We start from the raw sequence: 14,149 nt of genomic DNA, 5'->3' as shown, positions 1-14,149 counted from the left end.
GAGCCAGCGGGGAAGTCCAATTTTTGCCCTTTTAATTACAATGTGTCTTGGTGTGATCCTCTTTGGATTGATTGTGTTTGGGACTCTGTGCTTCCTGGACCTGGATGTTTGTTTCCTTTCCCAGGTTAGGGAAGTTTTTAGCTATTATGTCTTCAAATATGTTCTCTGCCCCTGTCTCTCTTTCCTCTTCTTCTGGAACCCCTATAGTGTGAATCTTAGTATGCTTAATGTTGTCTCAGAGATCTCTTAAACTGTCCTCATTTCTTTTTATTCTTCTTTCTCTTTTCTGTTCAGCTTCAATGATTTTCATTACTCTTGTCTTTTAGCTCACTGATCCATTCCTCTGTATCATTTAGTCTACTGTTGATTCTTTCTAGTGTATTTTTCATTTCATTTATTGTATTCTTCATCTCTGTTTTGGTTCTTCTTTGTATTTTCTAACTCTTTGTTAAAACCTAACTTTTCAGTGTGTTAATTCATTCTTCTCCTAAGTTCTTTGATCATCTTTAGAATAATTACCTTGAACTCTTTATCAGGTAGGTTTTCTATCTCCACTTCACTTAGTTGTTCTTGTGGGGGGTTTGTTTCTTTTTTTTGGAGTGAAAAAAAATGTTTATTGTTTTTCCATATAGTATTTTAAAAAAATTTTTAGTCATATTCTATATCAGTCTTAAGTCTTCTGAATTTTGTCTTATTTTATTTTTTTAAATTTTTAAAATTAATTAATTTATTTTTAACATCTTTAGTGGAGTATAATTGCTTTACAATTGTGTGTTAGTTTCTGCTGTATAACAAAGTGAATCAGCTATACATATACATATATCCCCATATCTCCTCCGTCTTGCGTCTCCCTCCCACCCTCCCTATCCCACCCCTCTAGGTGTTCACAAAGCATGGATCTGATCTCCCTGTGCTATCACAAAGCATGGAGCTGATCTCCCTGTGCTATGCGGCTGCTTCCCACTAGCTATCTGTTTTACATTTAGTAGTGCATATATGTCCATGCCACTCTCTCACTTCATCCCAGCTTACACTTCCCCCTCCCTGTGTCCTCAAGTCCATTCTCTATATCTGCGTCTTTATTCCTGTCCTGCCCCTAGGTTCTTCAGAACAATATATATATTTTTTAGATTCCATATATATGTGTTAGCATACGGTATTTGTTTTTCTCTTTCTGACTTACTTCCCTCTGTATAACAGTCTCTAGGTCCATCCACCTCACTACAAATAACTCAATTTCGTTTCTTTTTATGGCTGAGTAATATTCCATTGTATATATGTGCCACATCTTCTTTATCCATTCATCTGTCGATGGACACTTAGGTAGCTTCAGTGTCCTGGCTATTGTAAATAGAGATGCAATGAACATTGTGGTACATGAATCTTTTTGAATTATGGTTTTCTCAGGGTATATGCCCAGTAGTGGGATTGCTGGGTTGTATGGTAGTTCTATTTTTAGTTTTTTGAGGAACCTCCATACTGTTCTCCATAGTGGCTGTACCAGTTTACATTCCCACCAACAATTCAAGAGGGTTCCCTTTTCTTCACACCCTCTCCAGCATTTATTGTTTGTAGATTTTTTGATGATGGTCATTCTGACTGGTGTGAGGTGATACCTCATTGTAGTTTTGATTTGCCTTTCTCTAATGATTAGGGATGTTGAGCATCCTTTCACGTGTTTGTTGGCAATCTGTATATCTTCTTTGGAGAAATGTCTATTTAGGTCTTCTGCCCATTTTTGGATTGGGCTGTTTGTTTTTTTGATATTGAGCTGCATGAACTGCTTGTATATTTTGGAGATTAATCCTTTGTCAGTTCCTTCATTTGCAAATATTTTCTCCCATTCTGAGGGTTGTCTTTTCATCTTGTTTATGGTTTCCTTTGCTGTGCAAAAGCTTTGAAGTTTCATTAGGTCCCATTTGTTTATTTTTGTTTTTATTTCCATTTCTCTAGGAGGTGGGTCAGAAAGGATCTTCCTGTGATTTATGTCATGGAGTGTTCTGCCTATGTTTTCCTTTAAGAGTTTTATAGTGTCTGGCCTTACGTTTAGGTCTTTAATCCATTTTGAGTTTATTTTTGTGTATGGTGTTAGGGAGTGTTCTAATTTCATTCTTTTACATGTAGCTGTCCAGATTTCCCAGCACTACTTATTGAAGAGGCTGTCTTTTCTCCATTGTATGTTCTTGCCTCCTTTATCAAAGATAAGAAGGTGACCATATGTGCATGGGTTTATCTCTGGGCTTTCTATCCTGTTCCATTGATCTATATTTCTGTTTTTGTGCCAGTACCATACTGTCTTGATTACTGTAGCTTTGTAGTATAGTCTGGAGTCAGGGAGCCTGATTCCTCCTGCTCCATTTTTCTTTCTCAAATTGCTTTGGCTGTTCAGGGTATTTTGTGCTTCCATACAAATTGTGAAATTTTTTGTTCTAGTTCTGTGAAAAATGCCATTCATAGTTTGATAGGGATTGCATTGAATATGTAGATTGCTTTGGGTAGTATAGTCATTTTCACAATGTTGATTCTTCCAATCCAAGAACATGGTATATCTCTCCATCTGTCTGTATCATCTTTAATTTCTTTCATCAGTGTCTTATAGTTTTCTGAACACAGGTCTTTTGTCTCCTTGGGTAGATTTATTCCTAGGTATTTTATTCTTTTTGTTGCAGTGGTAAATGGGAGTGTTTCCTTAATTTCTCTTTCAGATTTTTCATCATTAGTGTATAGGAATGCAAGAGATTTCTGTGCATTAATTTTGTATCCTGCTACTTTACCAAATTCATTGATTATCTCTACTAGTTTTCTGGTAGCGTTTTTAGGATTCTCTATGTATAGTATCATGTCATCTGCAAACAGTGACAGTTTTACTTCTTCTTTTCCAATTTGGATTCCTTTAATTTCTTTTTCTTCTCTGATTGCTGTGGCTAAAACTATGTTGAATAATAGTGGTGAGAGTGGGCAACCTTGTCTTGTTCCTGATCTTAGTGGAAATGCTTTCAGTTTTTCACCATTGAGAACGATGTTGGCTGTGGGTTTGTCATATATGGCCTTTATTATGTTGAGGTAAGTTCCCTCAATGCCTACTTTCTGGAGGGTTTTTATCATAAATGGGTGTTGAATTTTGTCAAAAGCTTTTTATGCATGTATTGAGATGGTCATACTGTTTTTCTCCTTCAGTTTGTTAATATGGTGTATCACATGGACTGATTTGCATATATTGAAGAATCCTTGCATTCCTGGGATAAACCCCACTTGATCATGGTGTATGATCCTTTTAATGTGCTGTTGGATTCTGTTTGCTAGTATTTTGTTGAGGATTTTTGCATCTAACTTCATCAGTGATATTGGCCTGTAGTTTTCTTATTTTGTGGTATCCTTGTCTGGTTTTGGTATCAGGGTGATGGTGGCCTTGTAGAATGAGTTTGGGAGTGTTCCTCCCTTTGCTATACTTTGGAAGAGTTTGAGAAGGATAGGTGTTAGCTCTTCTCTAAATGTTTGATAGAATTTACCTGTGAAGCCATCTGGTCCTGGGCTTTTGTTTGTTGGAAGATTTTTAGTCACCATTTCAATTTCAGTGCTTGTGATTGGTCTGTTTATATTTTCTCTTTCTTCCTGGTTCAGTCTCGGAAGGTTGTGCTTTTCTAAGAATTTGTCCATTTCTTCCAGGTTGTCCATTTTATTGGCATATAGTTGCTTATAGTAATCTCTCATGATCCTTTGTACTTCTGCAGTGTCTGTTTTTACTTCTCCTTTTTCATTTCTAATTCTATTGATTTGAGTCTTCTCCCTTTTTTTCTTGATGGGTCTGGCTAATGGTTTATCAATTTTGTTTATCTTCTCAAAGAACCAGCTTTTAGTTTTATTGATCTTTGCTATTGTTTCCTTCATTTCTTTTTCACTTGTTTCTGATCTGATCTTTATGATTTCTTTCCTTCTGCTAACTTTGGGGTATTTTTGTTCTTCTTTCTCTAATTGCTTTAGGTGTAAGGTTAGGTTGTTTATTTGAGATGTTTCTTGTTTCTTGAGGTACGATTGTATTGCTATGAACTTCCTCTTAGAACTGCTTTTGCTGCATCCCATAGGCTTTGGGTTATCGTGTTTTCATTGTCATTTGTTTCTAGGTATTTTTTGACTTCCTCTTTGATTTCTTCAGTGATCTCTTGGTTATTTTGTAGTGTATTGTTTAGCCTCCATGTGTTTGTATTTTTTACAGATTTTTTTCCGTAATTGATACCTAGTCTCATAGCGTTGTGGTCAGAAAAGATACTTGATGTGATTTCAGTTTTTAAAAATTTACCAAGGCTTGATTTGTGACCCAAGATATGATCTATCCTGGGGAATGTTCCATGAGCACTTGAGAAGAAAGTGTAATCTGCTGTTTTTGTATGGATTGTCCTATAAATATCAATTTAGTCCATCTTGTTTAATGTATCATTTAAAGCTTGTGTTTCCTTATTTATTTTCATTTTGGATGATCTGTCCATTGGTGAAAGTGGGGTTAAAGTCCCCTACTAATATTGTGTTACTGTTGATTTCCCCCTTTATGGCTGTTAGCATTTGCCTTATGTATTGAGGTGCTCCTATGTTGGGTACATAAATATTTATAATTGTTATATCTTCTTCTTGGATTGATCCTTTGATCATTATGTAGTTTCCTTCTTTGTCTCTTGTAATAGTCATTATTTGAAAGTCTATTTTGTCTGATATGAGAATTGCTACTTCAGCTTTCTTTTGATTTCCATTTGCATGGAATATCTTTTTCCATCCCCTCACTTTCAGTCTGTATGTGTCCCTAGGTCTGAAGTGGGCCTCTTGTAGACAACATATATATGGGTCTTGTTTTTGTATCCATTCAGCCAGTCTATGTCTTTTGGCTGGAGCCTTTAATCCATTTACATTTAAGGTAGTTATCAATATGTATGTTCCTATGACCATTTTCTTAATTGTTTTGGGTTTATTATTGTAGGTCTTTTCCTTCTCTTTTGTTTCTTGCCTAGAGAAGTTCCTTTAGCATTTGTTGTAGAGCTGGTTTAGTGGTGCTGAATTCTCTTAGCTTTTGTTTGTCTGTAAAAGTTTTAATTTCTCAGTCAAATCTGAATGAGATCCTTGCTGAGTAGAGTAATCTTGGTTGTAGGTTTTTCCCTTTCATCATTTTAAATATGTCCTGTCATTCCTTTCTGGCTTGCAGAGTTTCTGTTGAAAGATCAGCTGTTAACCTTATGGGGATTCCCTTGTATGTTAATTGTTGCTTTTCCCTTGCTGCTTTTAATATTTTTTCTTTGTATTTAATTTTTTATAGTTTGATTACTATGTGTCTTGGCGTATTTCTCCTTGGTTTTATCCTGTATGGGATTCTCTGCACTTCCTGGACTTGATTGACTATTTCCTTTCCCATATTAGGGAAGTTTTCAACTATAATCTCTTCAGATATTTTCTCAGTCCCTTTTGTTTTTCTCTTCTTCTGGGACCCCTATGATTCAAATGTTGTTGCATTTAATATTGTCCCAGAGGTCTCTGAGATTGTCCTCAATTCTTTGCATTCTTTTTTCTTTATTCTGCTCTGTGGTAGTTATTTCCACTATTTTATTTTCCAGATCACTTATCCGTTCTTCTGCCTCAGTTATTCTGCTATTGATTCCTTCTAGAGAATTTTTAATTTCATTTTTTTGTGTTGTTCATCATTGTTTGTTTGCTCTTTAGTTCTTTTAGGTCCTTGTTAAACGTTTCTTGTATTTTCTCCATTCTATTTCCAAGATTTTGAATCATCTTTACTATCATTACTCTGAATTATTTTTCAGGTAGACTGCCTATTTCCTCTTCATTTGTTTGATCTGGTGGGTTCTTACCTTGCTCCTTCATCTGCTGTGTATTTCTTTGTCTTCTCATTTTGCTTAACTTATTGTGTTTGGGGTCTCCTTTTTGCAGGCTACAGGTTCGTATTTCCTGTTGTTTTTGGTGTCTGCTCCCAGTGGGTAAGGTTGGTTCAGTGGGTTGTGTAGGCTTCCTGGTGGAGGGGGCTGGTGCTTGTGTTCTGGTGGATGAAGCTGGATCTTGTCTTTCTGGTTGGCAGGACCATGGCTGGTGGTGTGTTTTGGGTTGTCTGTGAACTTACTATGATTTTAGGCAGCCTCTCTGCTAATGGGTGGGGTTGTGTTCCTGTCTTGCTAGTTGTTTGGCATGGGGTGTCCAGTACTGGAGCTTGCTGGTCGTTGAGTGGAGCTGCGTCTTAGCGTTGAGGTGGAGATCTCTGGGAGAGCTTTCGCCGTTTGGTATTACGTGGGGCTGGGAGGTCTCTGGTGGACCAATGTCCTGAACTCGACTCTCCCACCTCAGAGGCTCAGACCTGGCACCCAGCCAGAACACCAAGACCCTGTCAGCCACACAGCTCAGAAGAAAAGCGAGGGAAAAAAAGAAAGCAAAAGTTAATTAATTAATTAATTAAATAAAATAAAGTTTTTAAAATAGAAAAAATCATTAAAAAATTAAAAAGTAATAAGAAAAAGAAAGAGAGAAAGAAAGAAGAGAGCAACCAAACCAAAAAGCAAATCCACCAATGATAACAAGCGCTAAAAACTATACTTAAAAAAAAAAAACAACAGACAGGCAGAACCCTAGGACAAATGGCAAAAGCAAAGCTATACAGACAAAAGTACGCAAAGAAGCATACACATACACACTCACAAAAAGAGAAAAAGGAAAAAATATATATATATTAAAAAAGAAAAGGAGGAGAGCAACCAAATCAATAAACAAATCTACTAATGATAATAAACTTTAAATACTAAACTAAGATAAACATAAAACCAGAAACAAATTAGATGCAGAAAGCAAACCCCAAGTCTATAATTGCTCCCAAAGTCCACCTCCTCAATTTGGGATGATTCGTTGTATATTCAGGTATTCCATGGATGCAGGATACATCAAGTTGATTGTGGAGATTTAATCCGCTGATCCTGAGGCTGCTGGGAGAGATTTCCCTTTCTCTTCTTTGTTTGCACAGCTCCTGGGGTTCAGCTTTGGATTTGGCCCCGCCTCTGTGTCTAGGTCACCTGAGGGTGTCTGTTCTTCACTCAGACAGGACAGGGTTAAAGGAGCAGCTGATTCGGGGGCTCTGGATCACTCAGGCTGGGAGGAGGGAGAGGTACGGAATGCGGGGCGAGCCTGCGGCGGCAGAGGCTAGCATGACATTGCACCAGCCTGAGGCATGCCGAGTGTTCTCCTGGGGAAGTTGTCCCTGGATCACGGGACCCTGGCAGTGGCGGGCTGCACAGGCTCCTGGGAGGGGTGGTGTGAATAGTGACCTGTGCTTGCACACAGGCTTCTTGGTGGCTGCAGCAGCAGCCTTAGCGTCTCATGCCCGTCTCTGGTGTCCGTGCTGATAGCCATGGCTCGCGCCTGTCTCTGGAGCTTGTTTAGGCGGTGCTCTGAATCCCCTCTCCTCGTGCACCCCAAAACAATGATCTCTTGCCTCTTAGGCAGTTCCAGACATTTTCCCGGACTCCCTCCCGGCTAGCTGTGGCGCACTAGCCCCCTTCAGGCTGTGTTCATGCAGCCAACCCCAGTCCTCTCCCTGGGGTCTGACCTCTGAAGCCCGAGCCTCAGCTCCCAGCCCCCACCTGTCCCAGCGGCTGAGCAGACAAGCCTCTCAGGCTGGTGGGTGCTGGTCGGTGCCGATCCTCTGTGCGGGAATCTCTCCGCTTTGCCCTCTGTACCCCTGTTGCTGCGCTCTTCTCCGTGGCTCCAAAGCTTCCCCCCCACCCACCCCCCGTCCCCGCCAGTGAAGGGGCTTCCTAGTGTGTGGAAACTTTTCCTCCTTCACAGCTCCCTACTAGAGGTGCAGGTCCCGTCCCTATTCTTTTGTCTCTGTTTTTTTTTTTTTTTTCTTTTGCCCTACCCAGGTACGTGGGTATTTTCTTGCCTTTTGGGGAGTCCGAGTTCTTCTGCCAGCATTCAGTAGGTGTTCTGTAGGAGTTGTTCCACATGTAGATGTAGTTTTGATGTATTTGTGGGGAGGAAGGTGATCTCCATGTCTTATTCCTCCACCATCTTGAAGCCGCCCTTCTTGTGGGGTTTTATCTTGTTCCTTTGTTTGGAACATGTTCCTCTGTCACCTCATTTTGCCTAATTTGCTGTTTTTAATTATACGTATCTAGTACGTTGGTTACATTTCCCAACCTTGCAGAAGTGGCCTCTTGTAGGGGAAGTCGTATGCGTCCCAACAGCGCACCCCTCTCTGGTCACCAGAGCTATATGCTCTAGGGTTGCCCCTATGTGGGCTGTGAGGGTTTTTCTGTTGTGGTGGGCTGACTACTGTGGGTGGTGTGGTAGACATGGCTGGCCCCCAGTCTGATTGGTTGTCAGGCCCTGCCTTGTGCAGAGACTGCAGCCACTGGTTGGGCTAGGCCTGGTCTTCAGATGGCTGGCTGTGGAACCCCAGGGGGGCCTGGGGCTAGTGATGGCTCAGTGGTGGGCAGAGCTGGGTTCTGGGGTGGTCGGTTGTGGGACCAGGGTTCCTGAATCTAGTGTCAGCCTGCTGGTGGGTGAGGCTGGTTCCTGACATGACTGGCTATGGGTTCCAGGGTGCCTTGAAGCTGGTGCGGGCCTGCTAGCAGGTGGGACTGGGTCCAGGTGCTAATAAACTAGGGGAAGAATTCCAAAATGGCACTTGCCAGCACCAGCGTCCACAAAGTAGAACGCGATCCCAAAGATGCCTGCCGCCAGTGTCTATGCCCCCAGGGTGCTCCAGTTGTCTCCTCCTTCTCTGGGAGGCTCTTCGAGATCAGCAGATGGGACTGACCCAGGCTCCTTTCAAATGACTGCTTCTGCCCTGGGTCCCAGAGCATGTGAGATTTTGTGTGAGCCCTTTAAGAGTGGAGTCTCCATTTCCCATAGCTCTCTGGGCCTCCCAAAAGTAAGCCCCACTGGCCTTCAAAGCCAAATAGTCTGGGGGCTCGACTTTCTTGTGCAGGGCCCTAGGGCTGAGGAGCCCAATGTGGGGTTCAGACCATTTGCCCCTTGGGGATAACCTCTCCAATTGTAACTATTCTCTCATTTGGGGGTTGCCCACTCAGGGGTATGGGTCTTGACTATACTGTGACTCCGCCCATCCTACTCTTCTCATTGTGGTTCCTTCTTTATACTTTAGTTGTAGAAGATGTTTGCTGCTAGATTCTGGTCTTTCTTTTTTTTTTAATTTTTTATTTATTTGTTTTTGGTCTCATTGGGTCTTAGTTGCTTCACACAGGCTTTCTCTAGTTGCGTTGAGCGGGGGCTACTCTTTGTTGTGTTGCGTGGGCTTCTCATTGCGGTGGCTTCTCATGGTGCGGAGCACAGGCTCTAGGTGCGTGGGCTTCAGTAGTTGTGGCACACAGGCTCAGTAGTTGTGGCACATGGGCTTAGTTGCTCTGTGGCATGTGGGATCTTCCTGGACCAGAGATTGAACCCGTGTCTCCTGCATTGGCAGGCGGATTCTTAACCACTGTACCACCAGGGAAGTCCCCAGATTCTGGTCTTTCTAATCAATAGTTGCTCTATAAATAGTTGTAATTTTTGGTGTGCCCATGAGGGAAGGTGAGCTCAGGGTTTTCCTACTCCACCTTCTTGGCCAAGCTCCCAGGCTGCTCTTTCATCTGGCATTATATCACAATCATTTGCATGAGTCATTAAATTTTCTTTGAAAATGTTATTTTTAATAGCTGATCTATACTCCATCATATGGTTACACAATAATTAAGTCAGCCATTTTCCTAATGTTGGATATTTTTCATCATTATTATTATTATTATAAATAATGATACAGTGACATTGTATGCATCTCTATTTCCTTTAGAGTAAATTTCTAGAGGTGGAGTGGGTCAATGGGTATAGACATATTTAAGACTCTTAACACTTACTGTAACATTTTCCTCTAAAAAGGATTAACAATAGACCTCCACCAAACAGTGTGCATGGCCCTTGTCACATCCTTTGCCCATTTTTCTAATGAGAGCCTGGCAAAAATCTGTATTAGTTTTCTCTGGCTGCATAGCAAGTTACCAAAGTGTAGTGCCTTTAAACACCACAAATTTATTATCTCAGTTTCTGTAGAACAGAAGTCCAGTGCAGTGGGGCCATATTCTCTGCTTGGGTTTTCACCTGGCTAAGATTTAATTGTCAGCCAGGGCCACCTTTCTCATAGGGGGCTCAGGGTCTTCGTCTAAGCTCATTGGTTATAGGTAGAATTCATTTCCTCCTCACACTTTCTATTCATTAAGTTTCTTTCTTTTTCTTTGAATTAGGAAAAGGCATACCGTTATTCACTTTTAGTAGTTGAATACCTATGTTCTACAGGTACAAAGTTTGAGAATCAGTGGAGTAGATTAATTTTAAGAGCCTTCTAATTATAATGTTTTACCATTTGTTAGCTATTCAGCCATCTTTCTGCAACAAAAACCTATCTGTAATTGAACTGGTGTAACAGGGGGACCCCCTCCAATTAACAGAGAAGTTTTTTAATGGAGAGTTAATGCTTCTTTTGTTTGTTACTACATGTTAGAATGCTTTTTTAAATTGTCAAGTGCTACATAAACAGTAGCTGTTATTATTGTTATTGGGGTATAAACTTGGAAGCTCAGCGCACTTCCCTTTTCAGAATTGTGCCTGTCTCTGGAATCAGAAAAAGCCTTTTTCGCAAGTGTATTCTGTAGAATTCCAGCCTTGCAAAGTATTCTTTTGAGCCTAGCCTTTGGTGATAATCAGTTTTGGGAAACCTTGCATTTCATATTTTTACTCCTCCCTTTCCTCCCCTGGAAAGTTATGGTACACATGAACATTTGAAAAGTTCTTCAGTAAAGAACTTGTTTGAATTTCTAGACCATGTTTCCCTTGGCCTTGGAATGAGCACGCTGCGGTAGTGCTGCTTCATGTGTCTCCCCGTCTCCATTTGTCACAGTATGTGGAGATGAGTGGGTCATCGCAAACCTGGCTCATGACCAGGAACCTGAAAGGGTAAGTTCTGGGGGTCCAAAACAAATCACCTCACCTGTCTGGGATGCTAGTTTCTCCTTGGTAAAATGAGAATGGGACATTAATTGCACTTTAAAGTCTCAGTTCTAACATAATGGGAGTCTATCATTTACTTTATTATAAAAGTATAAAGGAAAAATGTCTCATAAACACAGCTTTTCCAAAAATAAAATAGTAACAAGCCACACCAAAACAAACAAAAAAAATTAAAGTCATCTGCTGGACCTCTGAGAAACAATTGGATCATGGGAATCTTTCCTCATGAATTTTTGAATAGTCCCATAACATGAACATGTATACAAACCAGAATAGAGCTTGTTGGTCTAACTGTCTAAGTGACAAATTCAGGTGCACGCTTCCATATATCAGACCCACAGGGTGGTGACAATTTGAAGGGGAAGGGAAGAAGAGAAGTTTGGCTGAACAGACACAATCATGGTGGAAAGGGAGAAAATTAGATGTGTGTTAAGGAATGCATTGAGAGCCTGAAAGGACATGGTACTAATAGGCAGCCCCCAGTATTTCCTGAGTACAGAAATAACACTGTGAAAGGTATGGTGTAGACCAGTTGCTTGGGCTGTGATGCTAGGACAGATCAGAAGAGAGAATTTCTGCAAAGACCAGGACTGAGGCTTTGGCAGCAACTTGGTGACCGGAGGTGGGGCTGTGCCAGGCCAATGACTAGAGCAATGTGGAAGGAGGGTTGTTGGAACGTGGTGACTCATGAGGTCTGACTATTGAGGAAGAAGGAGGAAACAGTGGTAACTCCAGGATGGAGAGCTCAGAAAAGGAAGTGGTGCCATGGGCAGTGATAGGGAAGGTGTGCAGAAGTAGTGATACAGAGCTAAAATGATGTGTTTCACTAGATAGTTGAGCTCTGAAGAAGCAGCGAGGCAGCCCAATGCAGCCGGCCAGTTAGCAGGGCAGGCGAGCACATTGGGAAGTGGGACTGAGAAAAAATAACTCTGTTGCTTTGAGTATCAGCAATATGTGTGTTCCATGCTAATCTTACTTACTCATGTACTATTTACTCATGTACTATTGCACTGGGAAGGTACCTTTGTACTCCATTTCACACACCTTCTACCTAGTTTGAAGGTAAATTTATTTCAGTGCTTCAAAACATTTGACATTTATACTGCTTTTCGAGCTTTGTTTTGTCTCTTTATGTTTTCATGAATGTAATGAGTGGTCCCTGTTTCAACTCAAGCCCTCAGCCTTCTCTTCCTGCTCCTGATAGCTTTTTTTGTTTATTTTCATTTTGAAGAAGTGCCTGGGTTTGATTAAACTTGGCACACTGTTAAGTTACATCAAGTTGTAGTGGAAATGCTATTTGCGTTTTTTGTTTGCCTTCTTAAAATAAAAAGGCAGTTAAAAACAATATCCATATGGACACTTCTTTAAGGTTCATGATTTTAATGGCATGTGGAATGTAGGTCAGGGCTCTGGTGGTATGAGAGGCAGTGTGGCTTTGAAATGAAGGCTTACTATATGCTGAGGTTTGGAAAAGTTACTTTTCCTCTCTCTAAGCTTCAACTTTCTCAGCTGTAATATGGAGTTACTCATACTACTTATTTCCTATTGTGGTTGTAAGATTCCAGTGAGTTGATATGTATAAAGGCCTAGAATGGTGCCTGGCACCTATTAAAATACTCAATAAATAGGGCCTACCATTATTATTATTATTATCATTATTACTATTATTAGTAGTTAATAGTAGTAATGGAAATATGTGAGGTCTACAGCTGATAGAACCAGCTAGAAAATTTAATTATACACACAGAAGAGAATAAAGACATAAAAATAAAGGAGAAAATGGGAAATAAGATTAGCTTGCTTTAAATGTCTGTTTCTTAGTTTTGTGAACTTGTCAAGACTTTTACCTTCCTGTGCCTTGAAGAAATGAGTACTCTGTGGCTTGCCTTACGAGAAAATTACAAGGATTAGGGCATTTATATTGAACTCCTGGACTCTCTGATTGCAAAGTAGGAAATATTCTTTGCAGCTGTGATGCATTAATGTTAGCAGGAACCTAGGCACAATTATGGGACTTAGATTTTTTTCTGCCCTTTTTCAACTTTTATGAAACTTTTCTATGTTTTTCAGTTGTGAGGCTAAGGAAATGGCAGCGAACATGCCTCCCAAGTGTTCAGCAAGGGGGAAGCCGTGGGACAGGGCACTGGATGCTCAGCGTGACGAGTTTCAAGCGAAACCCATTTTGCTTTTTTCTGATCTGAGCAAACTTTCCACAAAACTTGTTTCTCACCGAGACAAGCTGGAGAAACCAATTGTATAGGAAGATTATAAGAGGTTGTGGTAGAAATGAAGTTCTTTATTGGAGATCAAAAGATTAGCTTAAGCAGGTGGTCTCTAAATGTCCCATGAATCACCATGGGACTCTTGACTGTGCACTTCTGAACTTCATAAGAACATGATTCTATTAGCAGATCTCCTAAGTATCCTTTCTTCCCTGATGTTCTCACTTCCTTTCATCTATTTATGTCACCCACTGGCAGCCCCTTCCACTGCTTTCTCGTCCCTGGTTTCATGCCCACCACTCTTCCTGCTGCCTTTAGCCCAATCCCCAAAACGTATTCAGCCCTTTCTCACCTGGACTCTTTCCCCCACCTGAATCCTCCTGCTCCCTTTTCCTCCTGCTCTCTTCAGAACACCTGCCCTCCTGTGAGCAGACCCTGTCTCTGCCTTATTTGCCACACTCCCTCCTGTCCTTCCCTTTATAGCAGTCTCTTTTGTAATGAGGGCATCACATACTCTGCTGTCTTCACAAGTGGAAGCCTCACCTTCTTTGTGGGGAAGGAGGGGATTTGGCTTTCTCATTGCTCTGTGCTGGGAGTAGGCACTGAACTGCCACCTTCTCCCTGACTCTCATAGGATATTCATGTCATCTGTCTCAGGTCCTTGCTATAGCACTGCCACATCTCATTTCTGTAATCCCAGACTGAACACCTAGAATAGACCCTGGCACATAGTAGGCATTCTAATGTGTGTTGAGTGAACTGAATGAATCTTTCTAAGGAGTTTTATCAACTGGCACATTTTTTGCCTACCTTGACCCCATTTTTAAGTCATTATTTATTCATTCACTCAGTAGATATTTATAAAGATGCTAGGGGTGGCTCACCAC

General features: G+C 40.9%; 1 protein-coding gene across 1 annotated transcript in view; it reads left to right on the top strand.

Moving 5' to 3' along the window:
- LOC118882391 (1-phosphatidylinositol 4,5-bisphosphate phosphodiesterase epsilon-1-like) overlaps nucleotides 1-13,300 on the top strand; it is an 81,807-nt gene extending 68,507 nt beyond the window's left edge. Inside the window, exons 3-4 of the mRNA XM_036828067.1 lie at nucleotides 10,931-10,986; nucleotides 13,111-13,300. Coding sequence (XP_036683962.1) covers nucleotides 10,931-10,986; nucleotides 13,111-13,300 — 246 coding nt within the window. The remainder of the gene's footprint in view (nucleotides 1-10,930; nucleotides 10,987-13,110) is intronic.
- The last annotated feature ends 849 nt before the right edge of the window (nucleotides 13,301-14,149 follow it).

This window comes from Balaenoptera musculus, chromosome 16 (genome assembly GCF_009873245.2).
Source record: "Balaenoptera musculus isolate JJ_BM4_2016_0621 chromosome 16, mBalMus1.pri.v3, whole genome shotgun sequence".
Classification (NCBI taxonomy): Eukaryota; Metazoa; Chordata; class Mammalia; order Artiodactyla; family Balaenopteridae; genus Balaenoptera; species Balaenoptera musculus.
This window is presented reverse-complemented; position numbering and strand designations above follow the sequence as displayed.